The 22,480-nt window shown below is 45.1% G+C and overlaps 1 protein-coding gene across 1 annotated transcript; it reads right to left on the reverse strand.

Annotated features, from left to right (window-relative positions):
• Positions 1-296: 296 nt before the first annotated feature.
• LOC149387751 (uncharacterized) lies at positions 297-8,985 on the reverse strand. The gene is made up of 3 exons (XM_089622240.1): positions 8,076-8,985; positions 6,661-8,005; positions 297-744 (listed from the first exon to the last, which is right to left on the reverse strand). Exons 1-3 carry the CDS (start codon positions 8,983-8,985, stop codon positions 297-299), a joined length of 2,703 nt encoding a protein of 900 aa, XP_089478366.1.
• Positions 8,986-22,480: the final 13,495 nt, after the last annotated feature.

Consider the following 22,480-nt stretch of genomic DNA (forward strand, 5'->3'; position numbering starts at 1 on the left):
CCTGTTCATCATTAACCCCCCAGTCTCTTGCGTGATTTTGTAAAGATTGGGGAAGAGACTTAGAAGGCTACTTTCACCCTTAAATCCCTTTATTGTGACATTAACATAAGCGATAATTGCACGTCAGGTGATAAATGAGGATTCGAGAGATGGGTAAATGCGTTTCATTAAACTAAAATAGTGTTTGCGGTTACATGGGACCGATTACAAAGACACTTTCATATGTGTTTCACTACACACTTCGTTGAAATAAAAAATAAAGAAGGTAAAAATAGGTCGCTGGTTGAGTTCATGCATCACTGATAATATTGTCTCAAATGCTTGCCGTTCCATGGGTGCTTGATTTCCTTCCCGCCTGTCTCCTCGAGGCGGTAGGTTCCGTCACGGATCACCTGGCGGACGCGGTAGGGACCTTCCCAGGTGGGTCCGAGCACTCCTGCGCCGAGTTCTTGGGTGTTCTGGAAAACTCTCCGCAAGACGAGGTTGCCTTCAGCGAAGCGATGAGCCTTCACCCTGGAATTGTAGTGGCGTTCGACGACCCTCTTTTGCGCCGCCATGTGCGCGAGTACGTCTTCTCTTCTTTCTTCGATCAAGTCCAGCTCGCCTCGGAGGGTTTCGTCATTCCCTTCTTCATCGAAGTGTTCCACTCGGGGGGAGGGGATTGCTACTTCGGCGGGGATGACTGCCTCGACGCCGTAGGTGAGGGCGAAAGGTGTTTCGCCGGTGGCGGAGCGGGTTGTCGTCCTGTACGCCCAGAGAACGAAAGGGAGCTTTTCTGCCCACTTCCCCTTCTTGTCTTCCAGCTTCTTCTTCAGGTTTTCCTTTATGGTTTTTTTTATGGCCTCGACTTGACCGTTTGCCTGGGGGTGTCTGGGAGATGAGAACGTCTTGCTGATCCCTAGTTCCTCGCACAGGTGACGGAGCTTGTCGTTGTCGAACTGCCTCCCATTGTCTGTGACTATGGATGCAGGTATCCCGTGGTGACATATTGTTGGAATCGATCTAGGGTTTGAGAAAATAATTAACGCTTCGGTAAGCGGCGGAATTTTAAAAATTTTCTTTTACAAGTAAAACAGTTTTTACTAACCTAGACAAGTGCAAGTACATGTAATTAAAAACCAATATGAGCTAGAAGTTTACTAACCTTTCTTGAAGCTTGAACTTTGAAGAAGCTTGTGAAGGTAACGAAGTATTCGTATCCTCCACGTGCCTGTTGGTTGAGCGGACCACATACATCAGAATGTATTAGTTCCAGCAACTCAGTGGCTCTTCGACCCTTATCGGAGAAAGGTCGCTTAGTCATTTTTCCTTCTATGCAGGATTCGCAAGTAGGTAGTGAGCCTATTGCAGAGGCTTGGAGTGGACCATCCCTCACAAGTCTCTTAATCCTATCTAGACTGATATGACCAAGTCTTAAGTGCCAGAGGTATGTTGATTTTGTTAGATCGGAGGATTCAGAAAGTTTGATCCTCTTTGGCTCCCTAATTAGATCGTTATCTATTTCGGTGTCAAAAAGAGAAGGTTGAGTGGGATAGATGTAGAAAAGAGCATTCTTCATACATGCATCAGTGAAAAAAGAATTATCAGGAAACGAAATACGAATTCCATTCTTAATGAACTTTAAACAATAATCTTGCTCACGAAGACGAGCAACGGATATTAAGTTCTTCCCAAAGGTAGGAACAAAATAAACATTATTCAAATTTAAAGTGCGGTCTTCAAAAGACAGCGTCACGGATCCCACTGCCTTTGCAGACACCAGGCTCCCATCACCCCATTTGAAACAGAACTCGCCTTCCTCTAAGCTTTTGGTTTTCTTGAAACCATTCAAGGAACAAAAAATATGGTTAGTAGCAGCGGAGTCAATAATCCACGATGATACATTATCAGCTACTAAGCATGCTTCGGTAACTAGTACAATACTATGTTCCTTTGCTTTGAGATAGGCGGGACAGTTCTTTTTATCGGCCTTGTCAGGTCTCTTCACAGTTCTAGAGGCGGAGGCTTCTTGCTCAGTAGCATGTGCCTCTCCTTGATTCCTCTTTTTCTTAGTGAGACCTACAGCAGTGTGAAGTTCCTCCATAAGCTTGGTAACAGTGTACTCTAGCTTGTTTATGGAGTAGTTCATCTTGGAGGTATCAAGAGATCCGGGGAGAGTTTCTAAGATCATATCTATGATATTCTTCCCATCAATCTCAGATCCTAGGATTTCCATCTTATTTAGAAAACTAATGATCAGTATCATAAAGTCTCTAACAGGAGTCCTAGCCTTCATATGACAGTTCATAAACTGTCGGACTGCTTGTTGCCTTGCTTGACGCCTTTGCCCTTCAAACATCTCAAGGAGATTGTAGAGCATGTCAGCGGCAGTCTCGATGTCACGATGTTGCTCTTTCAGCACATTGTTCATAGATGCCAAGATATAGCACCTCACAATCTCATCGGATCGAAGCCAGGCCGCTAAGGCGTCATTGTCCTCTTGAATTGAATCATCATTCGTCAGAGGAGGACACGGGGTGGTGAGTACCCATTTGTGCTTGTTAACGGTAGGTATTATGTCGAGGTTACGTTTCGAATCTACGTAGTTTTCGTTTTTGAGTTTATTCGAGGAAAAAAAGAAAGAGAGAGAGTTGGGAGACATATTGCCTATAAAAGTTGAAACAAGTTTATGATTAGTCTTTGGTTTAGGATTTAAGTTTTATTAAGACTTTTGTAAAATCCAAAGGTGTTATAAACCAAACGATAATTTACTCCCTCAAGAGAAGGCCGCAAAAAATCTCCATTTATAAGTAAATGACACATCATTAATGCTAAGCCAAGATGTCAATACATCTATTTTGACTAGCCACCTTTTAAATTGGTTTGATCACTCACATCATTTCGCAGAGCCTCAAGGGAGGATACTAGGGATTGAGCCTAAGTGTGCAACCAACCACTTAGTCCAAAAGATCAGCTTTGAAAAACAATCCCCCAAGGGGAGGCCTTGCCATCATTGCATCACTCTCGGACGTAGCTCATTGAGCAATGATCGAAGCAATAACGCCTTGGAGTACTCACATTTAAGTGAGGGTCGCAAGAGCGGCTCTTAGTCCCACGTTATTGCATCTTTCACTAGTGTTGGGGATCGCGGGTTACAAACAACGAATATAACCCTCCCACTTAGTTTTTGGAGTTGGTTCATCGACTCTTATAAGTTCGGAAACAAATTTCCTAGTTAGAGAGCGACAGAGCGGACAACTAGAAGAGAATCCTAGATCGACATATTCAGAGCAGTATTAGTGCATAAAGGCACAAGGTACATACTCGATCTTTTCCTATTTTCTATTTCGGGAAAGTGCGTGAGGGAAGTGTGAACATCAACTCACTCAAACACTTGAAAGTTTGAGATTACACATCTTTTTATTTTTTCGGCATGTCTACAAGGAGACCTCCCACTCAAATTTTCAAGAGCATATAGATTTTGAACATATGTGATATAGATATAGTTTTGAAAACATTTTGAAAATTTATTTGATTTGGATGACAAAATATTTTCAAGTTTGAAAGTGAAAACGGTTTTTCAAAATTCAAACTAGTTTTGTAAAAATTCAATTTCAATTAAACTTTCAAAAATCAAAACATTTTAATCTTACACATCATGTTTATAATCATATGAAAAACATTTTTGCTCAAGAAAGTTTTCTCATTAGAGTTCTATAACTCATGGTAGTGGGGTTTGAAAATCCGGATTTCTAAAAAACTGGAGTTTCAGACAGCCGCACACCTCGGAGTAAAATCGCCATAACTGGCGGCTCCGATGTCCTTTTGAGCCGAAACCGATGGCATTGGACAGAGGACAGACAGAGCTTTAATTTGATTCAAGCATCATTAAATTTCGATTTCTGAGCAGAGAGTTATGCCACTTTTAATGCGGGTTTACTCCAGCTCAAAGAAAAAGAAATAAATTAAAACTTTGGTCCTTTTTAGGTGCGAAAAAGAATCAAGTGTAACGGAACGTTTTAAGATGTTGTTTAAAGCTTTTATATGTGTTTTATTAGCAAGGTAATAACATAGAATAAAAGAAATAACAACAAGCATAAAACGAATACGGTAAATAAAAGAAACTAGAAAGACAAAGTAACTAGTCACAAAATTTACCGAAATTTCTCAAACCTTTAAAACACGTTTTTCAATATAAAAAATTAAAAACTTTTAGAACTGATTCTAATGTGTTTTAAAAACATCCCAAACTCATAGAAAATCAACATGCTTTTTAATTTAAAGACATGAGCAATAAATTAAAAAAAATCTAAGATAACAATTCTAACTTGTCACAAAATTAGTAAACTTTCGAAAACGATTTTCAAGCTCATAATTTTAAATACATGTACATGCTAATCTTTGACCATAGCTCTGATACCATTTGTTGGAATTGATCTAGGGTTTAAGAAAAAGATTAAACGCTTCGGGAAGCGGCGGAAATTTAAAAATGTTCTTTTACAAGTAAAACAGTTTTTACTAACCTAGACAAGTGCAAGTACATGTAATTAAAAACCAATATGAGCTAGAAGTTTACTAACCTTTCTTGAAGCTTGAACTTTGAAGAAGCTTGTGGAAAGTTTGCAACGCTCGTCTCCCCTCGCAGCACGTCTCTCTTTCTTTCCTCGGCACCTCGAGCAACCACGAAAGTTTCTATCACTAAATCACTCGAAAAGAAGGAATCAGTGAGTGGACACTTTTAAACACTACGACTTAAGAACGAGTCTCGAAGTCGCAGAGCTAAACACTAGGTCGAGTGAGGACCTAGGTGCCAAGACAAGAAAAATCGAAAATAAACTTAGAGAGAGAGAGAAGAGGGGCGGCAACCACAAGTTCTAGAGAGAGAAGTTCTCAATCTCTAACTTATGTGGAATGAATAAAATGAGGGGAATGAGGGTCCTATTTATAGGAGAAGGGTTGGCCTTGGAAAGAAGTAGTTTCCTCTTATTTTCCAAGCCTTTATGAGCAACCCTTTATTTCCCATTCCTATCCAAGTCACACGGCCACATAAGCCTTCATGACACCTTGGATTTGTTTCCTCTTTTATTTTTCTTCTCCCTTGACTTGTCTTGGTCGAAATTCCCATTGCCTTGAATAGGAAATTTGTTTCCTCTTTTTCTTTTGGCAAGTATCTTCATACATTAATGCACAAAAGGAACTCTCTTTCTCTTTGGGTAGTGGGCGCCTATTATGCTTTAGAAAGGCCTTCTAGAAGCTTTTCCATTTGTTCATGACAACATGAAAAAGGCCCATTAAGAATTTTCAATAAAATTCTTATGAAATGAAATTAATTCACAAGGCCCAATGATCAAGTCATGGCCGAGTGACATTAAGTCATCAAATGAACTTGTCAAAAAATTTATTGACATTCATTTCATCCTTTGTCTCAAAAGACAAAAATACCCTTATAACTATTTTCGTTCTTGTTTTGACTTAGCTTCCAGTTTAACTATTCCTATCGATGTGATTCGTGACAGTGACCTCATGGACCCAAATGAACAAAGTTTGAGCTAAACACTTGGACTCAAAAGTTCACAAACCTTTTCCAAGTTTAGCTTAATGCCAACTGACTCCACTAAAGAGCTGACACTGAAAATCTCTCGGTTCAAATGAATTTATTTTCTACTCAAGAATTCGACTTAATTACGATGAGCGGATCCACTGAATATTATCTATGTTTACCCTTCATGAATGTCATCAGCTAGTCGGTATTTACTAAATTACCATTTTACCCTTCTAGCTGTTATTTCCTCAACTCCTTTGTCGCTTGTGAATAAGTTAGAAACAATGTATTGACGAGGAGCTAACAAGTCACATTGTTTCATCCAAAAGAGTCAGGACTCAATTTGGACACTGGCCAGTTCATTTATTCACACTCCAAGGAACAAAGCATGAGGTGACATACATTGCATTTCAGCAATCTTGTACATGAATTCCATATCTATGAGAACTTCACAAAGTTACTCATGACATACTCACAACTTAGTATTTCACCAATAGGCCCTGTTCGGAATGACATAGTGAGTCCGAACTCTGACTTTCTCAAATGAGAATACTAAGGTGTGAAATGGCATGTCTCATTTCAGGATTAAGGTAAGCATGATGCAATTCATACATAGTGACTTCGAGACATAAGAGGTTAAATGGTTTGTTCTTATATTGTCTCTAGAAGTGCACTGGTCAATTCAGTACCTTCGGAAGATACCTAGAAGAACTATAGAGTCCCCAACTCTCAATGCCTCATAACCAGACATCATAGATTCTTCTAACAATCATACTGAGGTCAATAGTCCTTTGACCCTAAGATTGCGAATATATCGTTTTAAGCAAACTACGAAGAGTTTGTTCATGCAAATCTACATTTGTCTCTTCGTAAGTTGTTAGGTTTGTTTATGGACTAAAAGACCAGGGTTTTATCATAAAGCTTCAGACAAGGAAGATTGAATGAACGTTTCAACTTTTTATTAATGAATAAGCAATTACAAGCAAGAGTCTTCGTAAGACTATATGACATCAAATGTACATAAATAGACACTACTACTCTTCTTGTGGGCACCATTGACAACACATATTATGTTCCTCCATATGAAGTTCGTGGTGTTGCCCTCCGTGATGGGACCCAAGGGTTCTGCTTCGACCCACTTCGTGAAATAGTCGATGGCAACGATCGCGTACTCTCGCCCCCCAGGTGCTTTTGGCAGTTTTCCAATCAGGTTGATCCCCCACTTCGCGAAGGGTTGCGGGACCAGGACCGGACACAATGTGGCCGGGGGCTGATGCGGGACATGGGCGAACCGCTGGCACTTGTCGCATTTCCGAGCCAGATCGTGCGCATCTTTCTTGAGCGTAGGCCAGAAGTATCCTTGCTTAAGGGCCTTGAGCGCTAGCGACTGTCCCGCCGAGTGGTTCCCGCATATCCCCTCGTGGATTTCCCTGAGAACAAAGTTGGCTTCGTCGCTCTCTAGGCATCGGAGGAGCGGCTGCGAGAATCCCCTTTTGTAAAGCGTGTCGCCCTGCAAGGTGTACCTGGATGCTCGGTACTTGAGCCGCTTTGCTTCCGAGTGGTCGGCGGGTAACCCGCCATGGCGCAAGTATTTCACCAAGGGTGTCGTCCAGGTCGGTTCACCTTCAGCGGAAATGGCTAGGACCTCCGCCTTCTCCACCGACGGGCGGGCGAGCACCTCGATGGGGACCTTCCCCAATTCCTCGTCGTCTGCCCCAGAGGCCATCCGGGCCAGCGCGTCAGCTTCGGCGTTCGAGCTTCTCGGAACCTGCATGATCTCGTACCACGCAAACACCCCTAGGCGGCGACGGGCCTCGGCTAGATAGGCGATCATGTTTGCTTCCTTAGCTTGATACTCTCCTTCGACCTGCTTTGTGATGAGCTGGGAGTCACAGTGTATCTTAAGGTTGTCCACGCCAAGCTTCTCGGCGATCTCGAGTCCCGTGAGGAGAGCCTCATACTCGGCTTCGTTGTTTGAAGCCTTGAAGCCGAACTGGAGGGCATACTTGAGCTTTTCGTTGTGTGGGTTGGTGAGTACCACTCCCGCCCCTGAGCCATGGGAGTTGGATGCCCCGTCGACGTGCATATCCCACACCGGCCCACAGGGGGCGGCCTTTCTCTTCGGAGTTGGGGGGTTCTCCTTTGGTTCTCCTTCTGCCTGTTGTGTCTCTATGTCATATATGAATTCTGCGATGAAGTCGGCCACCGCCTGGCCCTTGATGGCGACCCTGGGTTGAAATTCCACACCGTATTCGCCTAACTCTTGGGACCAGATGGCCACCCTGGAGGACGTCCCTTTTTGTAGGGCCTTCCTGATGGGGTGCTCCGTCCGTAGTACGACCTGGTGTGCCTGGAAGTATGGACGAAGCTTCCTGGCGGCGGTGGTCAAGGCGAGGGCGAGCTTTTCAATCTCCGGGTACATGGTCTCGGCGTCCAAGAGCGCCTTGCTTATCTTCTTCTCGAACCAGGACGGCGCTGACCGCCCTGCCCGAAACGGATAGGTAGAGGTAAAGTGTCTCGTTGTCTTTTGATTTCGCGAGGAGAGGCGGTGAGCCGAAGTAGGTTTTTAGTTCTTGGAACGCTGCTTCGCACTTCTCATCCCACACAAAGTTTTTCCCATCCTTTAGACCCTGGAAGAAAGGTTGACACCTGTCCGTCGCCTTGGACACGAAGCGACTCAAGGCGGCGACGCGCCCGGTCAGGCTCTGGACTTCCTTGACCCTTCGCGGGCTCTTCATTTCGAGCAGTGCTCGAATTTTCTCGGGGTTCGCTTCGATCCCTCGCTGGTTGACCATAAAACCTAAGAATTTCCCTGACTTGACCCCGAATGCGCACTTTGTGGGGTTGAGCTTCATCTTGTACCTGCGAAGGAGTGTAAAAATCTCCTTCAAGTCTTGCACGTGATCGGGGGCCTTGAGACTTTTGACGAGCATGTCGTCAACATAAACTTCCATGGTCCTGCCTATCTGTTTCGCGAACATGCGGTTCACCAAGCGTTGATACGTGGCACCGGCGTTTTTGAGCCCGAAGGGCATGACTTTGTAGTAGTACAATCCCCGGTCAGTCGTGAACGCCGTGTTGATTTGGTCAGGTTCATACATGCGAATCTGATTGTATCCCGAGTAGGCGTCCATGAAGCTCATGAGTTCATGTCCAGCCGTGGCGTCAACCAGCTGGTCGATCCTCGGGAGAGGGAAGCAGTCTTTTGGGCACGCGGCATTGAGGTCGGAGTAGTCGATGCATATCCGCCACTTACCGTTTGCTTTCTTGACCATAACCACGTTGGAGACCCAATCAGGATACTCGACTTCGCGGATGAACTGTGCGGCGATTAGTTTGTCGACCTCCTCGTTGATGGCGAGGTATCGTTCGGCGTTGAACGTTCTCCTTCTTTGGACCTTAACCGTTTTTCCCTTGAGGATGTTGAGTCGGTGGACTATGATCTCGGGGTCGATGTCGGGCATGTCCGCATGGGTCCATGCAAAGACATCTTTATATTCATGTAGGAAAGAGGCTAGCCGAGTCTTTATCATCACGGGCAGGTGGGCGCCGATCATGACCATCTGCTCAGGTTTCCGTTCGTCTAACACAACCGAGTTTGCTGAACATATGTGCGTCCCCGACCTCGCACGGGTAGTCGTTCTCGATCTGATATATGGTTCCGACCGTCATGTCGATCGTGTCCTTTCGGGTGCCTTGGACGTAACACGCCCTAGTGTCAGCCTGGCTTCCCTGCATTATGCCAACCCCGTCGGGGGTAGGGAACTTCACGAGTAGGTGGAACGTGGAGGTGACGGCACGGAGCTGGTTGAGGGCAGGTCTCCCGATGATGACGTTGTATGCCGAGGGTTGGTCGACTACCATGTAGTTAACCATTCGAGTGACCTGCGCTCCCCCTTCCATCCCGAATGTCGTTGGCAATTCGATGGACCCTTCGGTGAAGACGCGTTCCCCTATGAAACTGAACAAGGGTGTCTTTACGTGGATGTGAGAAATTTTCCCCAGGTTCATGCGGTCGAGAGCCGCCTTGTATATTATGTCTGCCGAACTCCCATTGTCAATGAGAACTCTCTTCACTATGTTGTTGGCTATCTGGGCTTTGACGATGATCGCGTCGTTGTGGGGGTGGGCTATTTTCCTTGCCTCATCGTCCGTGAAGTGTATGACTTCGCAAGGCATGGTCGGCGGTGGGGCAAAATGGCCCGCCAGGTTGACCTGGTGCAACAGCCTGTCTCCCTCCAACGCTCGCGCGTATAGCTTGCGTCCCTTGACGGAGTCGCTTGTTGCTGGTCCGCCCATGATGGTCGTCACGATGTCGAGCGGGGTGGCTGTTGCCTTTCCCCGATCATTTTTGCGATCGGAGGTGACCCTCGTGCCTTCGAGTTATCGCTGATCAGCGGCTTGGGGTCGCCGGCTGGACGAGGCTCCTTTGGCCGCCACCATCTGTAGGACAAATTCTTTAAGCTGACCTCCCTGGATGAGGTCTTCGATCTGCTTTCTCAACTGGATACACTCGGACGTGACGTGCCCGTGATCCTTGTGAAAATCACAATACTTGCTCCTGTTGCGTTGGGTGGGGTGAATCTTCATCGGTGCTGGTTCGGTGAACTTGTCTCCGTGGAGACTTAGAATTATTTCTGGCGTGGTCGACAGCGGGGTGAAGCCTGCATCCTTCCGGAAGCGATCGACCAGCCTCGGCCTCGTGTCGCGGGGCGGGCGGACGCCGGTGATCGCGGTCGGGTGTCCCCGATTTCTTTTTCTCTGCGCATCTTCGCCCTCGCGGTCATCTTCGTCCCTTCTCCGGGTGCTTCGTTCTGACGCCTTCCGGCCTTCGAGGTACTCCTCGACCGAGATGTGTTCGGCCGCCCGCGTCATGAGCTCGGTCATGGTCGTCGGTCTCTTGCCAACGAGCGACTTTAGGAACTTGCCCATCTTGAGCCCGTCGATTAGGGCGATGATTACGTCATTGTCGGTGTAATCGCTCACCTTGTTTGCCTCCTCCGTGAACCTGCTCAGGTACCTTTGGAGGGACTCGCCGTTCCTTTGCTTGATCGACCACAAGTACGACTTCTCCTTTTTTCGTACCAGCGAGCTTGCGAAACGGGTGATGAAACGTTCCTTTAACTCTTTGAACGACTCTATCGCTCCTTTGGTCAGCTTCTGGTACCATTCGAATGCTGGACCTGTGAGGGTAAGGCAGAACGCCCGGCACATGGCGGCCGGGGTTTGCCTCCGGATTTGCATGGTCGTCTGGTACTGCACCAGGTGAAAGACGGGGTCACTGCTTTCGTCGTAAATGAGGGTCGGGGGGACCGGAGATCGCCGACAACCTCCTCTGTGAGTAAGTGAGGGACAAGGGGCAAGGCTGTGCCTTCGACCATGTTGCGTATCGCGGGGTTCGAATTTTGCGTCGCTCGGAGCTCCCGTATCTCCTTTTGTAACCCTTGTACAAGATTCATCAACTCCGTGTCGGGGGCCGGTAGCGCCGCCGCGGGGGGTGGCACGACCACCCGCCCAGCGTCCTTGGCTACCTGGTTTGCTTGCACGTCCTGGCGAGGGAGTGGGTTTTCCGGGGGGGGCTCCTACGGTGTTGGCAGACTCTGCCCTCCTCGGGGGAGATTGGCGTCGTGGGATCTCCCATTGGCGGTTGAGGTGGTGCCTGAGATCTTCATTCCTACCTGCCTGCCCTGCAGTGTTGACGCGGCGGGGCGGGTGGAACCTGCGCGAGTCTCCGCTGTCCGCCACTTCTTCCCCGCCACCGAGACGAGCAAAGGCCGACCGTCGGGACGTGTCGGTGTGTGCGCGAGAGTCTTGGGGAAGCGGGTTTTTGTGAAGGTGCCTCTTCGGTACCTCGGGACGACGCGGCGCGCGCTGGGCGCGTCCGCGGTCGGCTCCCCGGGAGCTGGGGTCCGGGGTGTCCTCGCTCTCGTCTGGCCTGGGGTCACGCCCTTCACGTTTTGGCGGGGTCTCCAACTGCTCCCCTCCCCCGAAGATTCCTTCCAGGGCGGGCTCGTACCTCCCGATCCTGGCCAACGCGACAGTCAGCCTGAAAAGATCATCTTCCAGGCGTGTCATCCGCGCGTCCCTCTCATCTTGGACGGGGTCGGAGGTCACACTCGCCTAGGGGGCGTTTTGAGCCCGGTTTTGGCGGGCCTGGACTTGAGCCCGAGTGTTCATCGCGACGCTCCCCGCGGGGCGGGGGCTGCGTTTTCGGAGACGGTCACGCGGTTGGCCATCTCGAGAGAAGGGTTCCTGACCACGTTCTTCGGTACCTAAGGTGGTGAACCTTCAAAGTCGTGGAGGAAAGATTTTCCGGTGGAATCTCGTGGTTGTTGCTTGAGAGACCCCTCCTTCTAGCGCCAAAATGTTAATGCCTGAAAATGGATCAACATGAAAACCGGTCCGCGGTTCGGTCTAGGGCCGGACCCTATGACCGCGCGGTGGTTGAACGGGGAAGTTGTCCCAACACCTGTACCTCCGCCGTGCCGGAAAAGGATTTCCGACGATCCGTCACCTGAGAAAAGAGAAGAGAATGAGCTAAAGGACCGCGGAGGGGTTTTGTCACGACCCGCGAGCGGTAGCTCGCGCACAAGCCGCGACGTTCTCACATCTCTTATTCCTTAAACACTCGCAACATGAACATTATTTATACTTAATAGGCGGAAGTATGATAATATACTAATTAGCTACAAGACATAAAAATGAAGATGTAGAAATTTCGGGGAAATTTTTCTTTTTTTTATTTCACATACATAACAAGTCTTATAGCGACTATATACAGACCAAAACAGACTCCTTTGTTTGTAATATAATTTACATACTTTATATACCTAGCAGAGTTTCAGAAAAGTAGCTAGGATAGAAAAGTTTACTTAGCAAGTATCAAAACATGCTATTCCCCGATCAAAAGAAAACATCACCGCCACAGGTCGAGCAACACGTGTCCGGTCTAGTCCTATCTCCTCATACTCAGCCAAAGCTTTCCCTTTATCTACATTACCAAGGGTCATAAACTATGAGTCGAAAAGACTCAGCAAGTGGGAGTCCATCTATTAAAACAACTAAATGCCATGTGACGTGAAAATAACACATAATAAATGCACATCGAACAATAAAATAATATGATGAAGATATTCAATGTATACTACCAATACAAAATCATATCATAATCATTCAAGAACAAGCATATAGGACTTCAATAGTCCCTTCCAGCAAGAACTTGTCGCCCGGAGTTCGAGATCGCGCATGAATGCCCAACGATTTCGAGATCGCGCATAAGCTCAACGCCAAACGATCCCAGATCGCGCATGAACTCAACGCCCCACGACCTTCTAGGCTACAAGAAACCAACCTCAAGCCCGAGCACTTAGCTTTTTGGGTGGCTTAAAGATTTAGTCTGGGATCCTCTGATAGTACCATATTTCAACACATCAGGCGCCGACAGGGGTTGTACTTGCCTAAACAGGCCCCACTGTCAATGTACATAGTACAAAGAACCGATGATACTACAGACATTATTAATTGTGTGTGGTATTCTTCACTATCCTAGAATACCAAACTAACTAAATACAAGAGAGCTTGATCCCGGGTTTAATCCCGAGTTATTAGAGTTTTCACTTTTCTCGCTTCGAGTGTTTTAAAAGAGGATTAGAGGTGTGACCCTCGTTACCCCTAAGACAGATCTTTCAGCTTGAATCTGAGAGTCAACTACCCTTGCATCTCCCGTAACCCCGTCTAACGGGTGATTCTAAAATTAGTGAGTCAAGGAAATATTAACTAATCAAATAAGAAAAGGCTTAGGTTGTTAGCGAGTTACGCTTGAACTTAACGGGACGAACCCGAAGCTACATTTTTTAATAATAGTAGCCGAAGCCTTAATCTTGATTAGTTTATCAATTTAATGGGCTTTAACTACTCTTGATTACTAACACAGTAAAATGCACATAAACATGTGATTCCCTTGGTAAGTAGTTGACTTAATTCCCACTTACCTGAGCCCCTTATTCGCAAGCTCAATTCCTCCCTAACGCCAACTCCTCACGGCAATTTCTGAAAATCTGAGGAATAAAATGGAGCGTCCAACATCATCAATTCTACTCTCACTGATACACTAGCTCACATATTCTCATAATAGAGACATAAATTGAGCACCACAAAACCATATCCGTCACACGCTCTCACATAAGAGAAACAAGGAAACAAAGAAACGTCTTCAAACGAATCAGCAAGCGGGATAAAAGATAACAAATCCTAAAGATAGAGGCTACACGGAACCTCTTAGAATATGAGATAAGCTCCTTGAAGATCGTACTCACTAACCCAAACCCCTCAATCGATGCGAGCCTAGAATCTAGACCCGAAGCTTGATGTTAAGAACCCGGAGAAAACAAACAACCACTTCCTTCCACTACGGTTCATAAAAAAAAACACACTATTAAGACTAAAGACTGAAAAATGAAGTCTCCTCCTAAAACCATACTAACTAGTAAAACCCGCTAGTAAGATATAAACGTGGTTAGAAAAACTTGTTCAAAACTATAGATATGGATTTTGAAAATACTACTTATCTTAATTAAGGAAGTAAATCATAATCAAAATAATTATTTAGAAATAAATAGAATACTTTAATAATTTAGAAAATCATAAATAATAAGATTATAGAAACCCCTTTTTTTCTTTTAATCTACTTCCTTAATTATTTTCAAAAATAATTACTTATTATAAAAATAATATACATAAGATATATTTTAAGGTTGTAACTAAAAGAGCTTAAGCTTAATCATAAGCTTAATGATTTTTTTAAAACTATTTCGGAAAACTTTGCGTTTCGGATTCAAACACTCACGCGTTAGCTTATCGTAACTCACGGAAACCGACTCTCGGTTTATCTCTAACCAACAACTCGAAGCTAACCCGAGACACTCGACGTGAATCCCGAAACTACACAACTTGTTTAACTTTGTACAATTACATTTTTTTTCAACTAATTATACATAATTATAGTTAGACTCTAGATAACGGTCCTAGCCTCGAGGACTCGCTGCCTCAAGTCTACGCCATGCCACCGAGTCTCCACCGCTGCGTACTCCGCCTCGACACGCCGAGGCTTCGCAGCTCTAAACCTCGTCGTTGCTGCACACTTTCGCAGCCTCTCAGTGCCTTGTCGAGCCGCTGCCCACGTCACCAGAGTTGGGCATAGCTCCATCGTACCGTCGCTAAACCCGAGCAGCACCTCGCTGCTCTTCGGCGACCTCCTGGAACAGTCTCGTTGTCGCCTCGTACCTGCGTTTCAACCTCGGAAACACGACAAACAACCACAAGAGTCGTGTTCAGGTTACCTCGCGCTAAAGTTACTTATTTTCTCGACTCTTATCTCATCCTAGAACGTCCTAGGACACATCTATTCTGCTAAGTTATTCACATCCAAAACGAACTCAAACTCAGATTCAAAACAAGGCCAACAAGTCAAAACACTCATCGCATATCATAATTCCAACTTCACGGACCCAAAGCAACCCGAACTATAATCAACATGAATTCTTAAGCTAAACATTTAAATCTCCACTTCAGCAAATAAAAAACTAAGAAAAATTAGAAATTCCAATTTTTCGGCCAAACTAAGAAAAATTAGAAATCAAATTATCGCGATAAATTGGACAGTATAAATAATGGAAATATCGGCCAAAATTTTGAAAAAATCGTCACATTTTTATCGGCCAAAATCGTACAGCCGAAGACCAGAAGTTATGTGATATCGGCGATTCTCAGCGACCAAGCTCTATATCCTTCTAAAATCGACCAACGAAGAAGGAATCTTATAGCTTATCACCGATATCTCGGTAGATATCACTGGTAAGTGTATAACTGCCGGAAAGTTTGAAGAATTTGTTTTTTTTTTAGTTTTGTTTTTCGTTTTTAGATAGATTTAACTCAAGTTTTGTTGAAATTTTTTGCATATTTGAAATTAGTATATGAATATCTTTCAGATGCCCAACTTTTTTTTTAAGTTCCGGCGAGTTTTTCATTTTTCCGGCGACCCGCCACCCAAATTGACGGCGGCCGGAGACTTTTCCGGCGATTTCAAAATTTCCAGAATCTCCAATTAGAAGAGGTTAGTGTAAAAATTATGTTAGTGTAGAATTTAGGACATTTCGACGTGTGAATTGGAATCTATGATTGTGGACGGGAATATGTGAATTTACGATATAAATTGTGAATATGTGAATTTTTATGTGAGTTTAGAATATGTGAACAATATGTGAAATTGAAATTGTGAATTTGGACGGGAGAATATGTGAATTTAGATTTTAGAATATGTGAATTTTAGAATACAGGAATATGTAAATATGTGAAATTGAAATTGTGAATATGGACGGGAGAATATGTGAATTTAGATTTTAAATATGTGAATTTAGAATACGGGAATATGTGAATATGTGAAATTGAAATTGTGAATATGGACGGGAGAAAGGAGAATATGTGATTGTGATTGTGATATTGTGGTTGTGAATTTTTTATGTATAGAAATGACCGACGAAGGGGCAAGAAAGTATTGTACGCCCATCGAGGGGAGTTCGAACGGGTTCACGTGCCACTTTTGTGATTGGCAAATGAAAGGTGGTGGGATTACTCAAATGAAATAACACTTGAGTGGTAACGACCCCAATAAAAATGCGAGAGTATGTACTAAAGTTCCTCCCGAGGTTAAAAAAGAGATGCAAGAACTGCTTCTACAAACCTCCAGGAAGAAGCAGAAGAAGAAGAGTTCTGATATTAACGTCGGTCGAAGGTTGACACAAAATCTTGAAGATTCAGAAGAAGACGTCGCAGCGGAAAGAGAACTGTTCAGACAATTCAAAAAGAACCGTCAAGAAGAAGCCTCAGAAAGATTCGCCAGTGGATTTGAGGTTCCTGGGGGAGGCTCAGGGGCAGTGCCCCCCTCGGCCCCTTCTTTGTATCGATCAGAGAGTGCGAAGCAACAACGGATTCCGGAGATGGTGAATCCGCGCAAGAAAAAATTTGTAGGTCGCCTAATTAGCAAGTTTTTCATCCACGCAAATATCGCGTTCAACAAAGTAACATCGCATCATTTCAAGAATATGATAGCTGGAGTCGCTGAAGCGGGTAAGACTACCATTCTTATAAATGCTTAATTATAAAATTAGTTATGTAGTAGCGAGGTTGAAAATAATCTTTTTTGTTATCGTCGTACAGGTCCCGGTGTGCCTATACCCTCACCGTATGAGATATCCTCCGTGTACTTGCCGATGGAGGTTGAAGACTTCAAGAAGTACGTGGATGCACAACGACCCACGTGGGAACAATATGGCTGTACCATTATGTCCGACGGTTGGACTGGAACCACGAAGTTGAGTATTCTCAACGTAATGGTATACTCCGCTAGACGTACGGTATTCTTGAAGTCTATCGATGCGTCGAACAAGATCAAAGATTCTGCGTACATATTTGGCGTGCTGAAAGACGTCATCAACGAAATCGGGGCGCACAACGTCGTGCAAGTTGTTACTGATAATGGCTCGGCTTATGTCAAAGCTGGGAAAGAGTTGATGAAGAAGTACCCAGTGTATTGGACGCCGTGCGCTGCACATTGCATCGACCTCATGTTTGGGGACATCGGGAAACGTCCTATTGTAGGGGGACCAGTTGCGAAAGCCCGTAACATTACAAAGTTCATTTACAACCACTTGAACGTGTTAGCGACGATGAGAGAATTCTGCCCGACTGAGCTTATTCGCCCTGGGAAGACACGATTCGCGACGAACTACTTGGCATGTAGGAGCATACGCAGCAACAAAGTCCAGCTGCGAAACATGTTCATATCAGAATCGTGGGAAGTATCGAAGCTCAAGAATTCTGCCGCCTGTAGAGCTGTGGAGGAAACGGTCATGGATTCCTCATTTTGGACTTCCCTTGACATGGTTTGCTCCATCTACGAGCCGATGTACGCAGCTCTACGTGTTGTGGACACTGAAGTGGTTCCCACTCTCGGAATGATGTACAACGTGTTTGAGTCGATGGTTCCACGTCTGTCCGACCTTCAAGGCAAACAATGGGTTGTAGACATTGTGACTGAGCGGTGGAAGAAGCAGCTACATCATCCGTTACATGAAGCAGCTCATTGGCTAAATCCAAGGCTTCAATACAACCCCAATGTTGAGATGCGTAGCGAATATATGCAAATGGTGACTAGAGTCTACGATAAGTTGCATCCACATGAAGACTACACCGATATTGGGAAAGAGGTAAGCAATTGCTTGTTTTTAATATCGACATTGATTACATGCATAATAATTTTAGGACGTACAAAATTGAAGTTCATGTACTATTTTCGGTGTAGATGGTTTATTTCCGTGATGCAAAGGGTGGATTAGGAGAGCGAGCTGCCATAGCCGCAAGAGCAAACATGCCACCAGGTACGTTATTTTTTTTAGCTTTCATAATATGTATGAAGTTATTAATTACACGGTATATGATTTAATTTCACTTGCAGCCGAATGGTGGAACGTTTTTGGGCATGAATGTCCGACATTGCGAAAGTTGGGAATGCGCCTCTTGTCCCAAACAGCATCATCATCCGCATGCGAACGAAATTGGAGTACGTTTGCATTGATCCACACGAAACAACGGAATAGGTTGGCTTACAAGCGCTTGGAGCAGCTTGTCTTTTGTAGCTACAACCAAAAGCTGCAACTAAGAGATATTGAAGCTGCGAATGACGGGGTTGATAGGCAAGATCCTTATGACATCCTCGAACGATCGATGGCGACGGTCGGTGACGAAAACCTAGATGAGGAAATCCTCGATTGGATTCGACCAATCCACCTCGATGACGATACTGGTAATCCTAATCCCGAAGTAGCTACCGAGGCTCAAAATTTAGGTGTTGACGTCGACCGAGTTATGCGGGATGATGTTGGCCACGATGGCGGTAGTACTGGTGGCGGTAGTACTGGTGGCGGTAGTACTGCTGTCGGTAGTACTCACGGGGGTAGTACTTATGGTGGTAGTACTCACGGGGGTAGTACTTATGGTGGTAGTTCACATGGCGGTGGTGTCGAATATGCTGGTGGTGGATATGGATTCGATAGTGATTACGGGGGAAGTGATTACGGGGGTGGATATGGTCGGGGTGGTGTTGACCCAAGGGGCCAAGGAGATGGACATGACTTTGGTACTCGAGGTGATGTCGGCGGTTTTGACCGAGGAGGTGAAGATACTGGTCCAACTGACAGGTCAGATCAGCTATCCACATTTGATTATTTTTTTGGCACTCAGCCGGCTTATCCAGCTCCCATGTCTCGTGCGTCAACTACTGATATTGATCAAATTTCTTCTCAATTTGACTCAATGTCGGTCTCGGGATCTGAGGCTCAAGCTCAACCTCAATTCTCAACAACCAGAATGGAAAAAATTTATGAACAGTTTCCTGTCCTCAACTTATTCATCGGTCTGGATCAGTACAACTATGAAATGCACATCAAAACCTACCTCGACTATTATTCATCATACATGTCGTGGCCCGAATACTGTCAAGGTCAGATGGTGCAACCCCACACATTTCAACCTCCTCGACACTCAACCTACAACTGATTCGGACTTTCAAAGGTTGTAGTCTTCTACTCTTCTTTCGTTTTAAGCATGGTGGAACGGTTTCTTATGTTCTATAATGTCTACTTTGTGTTTAGTTTTTTATGTTCTATAATGTCTAGTTTGTGTTTAGTTTTTGTCATGAACTTCTACTTTGTGTTTAGTTTTTTATGTTCTATAATGTCTAGTTTGTGTTTAGTTTTTGTCATGAACTTTGTAGTATTTGATTTTGTATTTTCGTAATTTGAATTCCAAGACATGCATATATTTAGTTGTTTAAAAATATTTATTTGTTATAGGATTTCTACCGATATATCCGTCGGTATCCGATATATCAACGATATATCACCGATATAATCGGTAGTCGGTATTTAAATTGTTATAGAATATCCGTCGATACTCGATATATCCGTAAAATCAGAACCTCGGTATGGATATCGGTAACGATATTTTGAACCTTGGGTCGAACAATAATGTCAAAGAATCCTATAACATCAACTTTTCTAATTTCCACCACTATATTTTCTATTTTGTTGCAAATTGATCCTATTTCTCTCAACACTCTCCACTTCATCCATAATTAAATGGAAAATAAATTAGAAAATAAAGCGAGATATTTATCGTCGATTCTAATTTATTCGGAATATATTTAAGGCGTTTCAAAAATTATTTTCACTCCCGAGACTCTCATTAGTACTCGAGTAATCACCAAAACTCTTGTTCGGGAAATAAAATAATTTGAGTCCCACTCAAAATTATTAAAATGCATTCCGAAATCTTTACTTAGCCTAAAATATATTCCTAAATCCATGGACCATTTCATACTCTCAAGAGATCTCAATTTGCGACAAATACTCGATTCGAAGAAAACTCGTCTATTTATTCTAAATATCCACGATACGAGTTCTATGAAGAGTCTTACTTTACAGGTTTCCTCCGGCGGGCACTCCGACGCTCAACATTAGTCTAGGTGTCGCGCTTCGAGTTCTAGAGAGAGAAGCTCTAATGAGAGAGAAGCAGAGGTTTTGAGTGTGTGAGCCAAACTTACCTCCAAATGGGAAAAAATGGAGGTATTTATAGGATTTTGAATGTGAAAAGTTATGGAAACTTGGCGGAGGGATTCTCCGGTTTTGTGGATTTTACCAGAGGGATCCTCCGGTTTTGTAGGTTTTCACCGGAGGAATCCTCCGGTTTTGTGGGTTCTACCGGAGGGATCTTCCGGTTTTGTGGGTTCTACCGGAGGGATCCTCCGGTTTTGTGAGCTTTATCGGAGGGATCCTCTGGTTTTGTGAGCTTTACCGGAGAGATCCTCTGGTTTTGTGAGCCTTACCAGAGGTGTCCTCCGGTTTTGTGGGTACTACCGGAGGGATCCTCCGGTTTTGTGAGTTTTACCGGAGGGATTGGCCCTTGGCAGGGCTGTGATTTTTCTTTCCTGGCCCTTGGCCGGGCTGGGATTGCCTTCACAATTTTTGGGTTGGACTTCCTCCTGGAGGTCGAACCTGGCCTGGAGGTCGAGCTCGCCTGGAGGTCGAGCTCGCCTGGGGGTCGAGCCTGACCTGGAGGTCGACCCTGGCTGGAGGTCGAGCCTGCCTGGAGGTCGAGCTCGCCTGGGGGGTCGAGCCTGGCTGGAGGTCGAGCTGGCCTGGAGGTCGAGCCTGGCTGGATGTCGAGCCTGCCTGGAGGTCGAACCTGGCCTGGAGGTCGAGCCTGCCTGGAGGTCAAGCTCGCCTGGGGGTCGAGCTCGCCTGGAGGTCGAGTTCGCCCGGAGGTCGAGCTCGCCCGGAGGTCGAGCCTGGCCGGAGGTCGAGCCTGGCCTGGATGTCGAGCCTGCCTGGAGGTCGAACCTGGCCTGGACGTCGAGCCTTCCTGGAGGTCGAACCTGGCCTGGAGGTCGAGCTCGGCTGGAGGTCGACCCTGCCTGGAGGTCGAGCCTGGCTTGAGGTCGAGCTGGCCTGGAGGTCGAGCCTGGCTGGATGTCGAACCTGGCCTGGAGGTCGAGCCTGCCTGGAGGTCGAACCTGGCCTGGAGGTCGAGCTCGCCTGGTGGGAGGTCGAGCCTGGCCCGGAGGTCGCGCCTGGCCTGGAGGTCGACCCTGCCTGGAGGTCGAGCCTGGCTGGAGGTCGAGCCTGGACGCCAGGATGGGAGGTCCCCTCAGAGGTGAGCTCGACTTGTCTTAATCCCGGGCTCTACTCCTTGGGCCGGGGTCGCCATGCATCCTTGGTTGAGTTGGGCCTTGATGTTTTTTGGATGGGAAAAATCCCACACAACAATGACTTTTATTTTTATGACGAATATTCGGAGGTTCGACCCCTCCTTCTAGCGATTATAATTTTTTTTCCCTAAAATCATGACTAAATTATGTAGAAAAAAAATCATGTGTATATTGATTCCTAAACTCTCTTCATCGTTTTCCTTATTTTTTGTTTTTGTTTTTTTTTTGTTTTTTTGAGAAGTGATGCTCAGACACTGTGATTCGGTTTCTAGGTGGAACTTGATTAAGGCGTTTTCTGTGTTTTTGAGCAACCAGTTTATGAAATCGTATCTTATTCTATGAGTGCTTTTGTGTTTGGAATTTCTATTGCTTTGATTTTTTTGCTCGGATGTTTGACTTTGCTTTCTCTTGGTTTCTCTTGCTAAGCACGAATGATTACTAACATTTTATTTTTGGTGGATTGTTGAGAGAAATTGGAGCTTGTAGATTCGGATTTATCTTGTTTCTATATGACCGCTTTGGATTATAATTTTTATGACGAACAGATATGACGATTTGTTTTTCTTCAACGTAATTTATTTTTCTTCTATTATGAGTACAATACGAATCATTCAAGAATATTCAATGGGTTTGCCCTTTCTCTGTTTGGTTTTCAGGGTCGCCACAAATGGCAAAATCATTTTGATCGGCATGAATCGATGTCGCGATACAAGTCTAGAAACCAAGTTCCAAGCTCGGATCAAAAACCACCACAGCCACCGCCATCGTCAACGGTATATTTTTTGTGGGCTTATTACTTGAGTCTGTCTGTATTGTTGATTTTTGTATAGCCTCAAGTGAAGAGCATAGAGCTATGAACTTGCTTCTTCTCATAGTGCTATGAGCTTGCTTCTTCTCATAGTGCTATGAGCTATGAGTCTGTCTGTATTGCGTTTTATACATCCTCGGGAGATGTTAGATAGTCATCACGGTTGCAGAGTTAAAGGGTTTGAATGGGTCGTGACTCGTGATGCTTGTCAATCATATTTGAAATTACTGAATCTGCGCAGCTGTTTCAGAAAGTGTTTGTAACAAAAAGTGCGACAGTTGTTGAAATTTAGAGAAACAAAATATAAACGATATGAGTGCGGAAATAATCA

This window comes from Urtica dioica, chromosome 8, assembly GCF_054948205.1.
Source record: "Urtica dioica subsp. dioica isolate 48M chromosome 8, U.dioica_male_clone48M_v1_H2, whole genome shotgun sequence".
In the NCBI taxonomy this organism is placed as follows: domain Eukaryota; kingdom Viridiplantae; phylum Streptophyta; class Magnoliopsida; order Rosales; family Urticaceae; genus Urtica; species Urtica dioica.

Excerpts from the sequence above, each read along its gene's own strand:
- LOC149387751 (XM_089622240.1), bottom strand. The coding sequence starts at position 8,985 with ATGCCCGACATCGACCCCGAGATCATAGTCCACCGACTCAACATCCTC. Across the intron at positions 8,006-8,075 it reads AGAACTAAAAACCTACTTCG|GGCGGTCAGCGCCGTCCTGG; the intron begins GCTCACCGCCTC and ends CGTTTCGGGCAG. Across the intron at positions 745-6,660 it reads GCCATCGACTATTTCACGAA|GACGACAACCCGCTCCGCCA; the intron begins GTGGGTCGAAGC and ends CTGGGCGTACAG.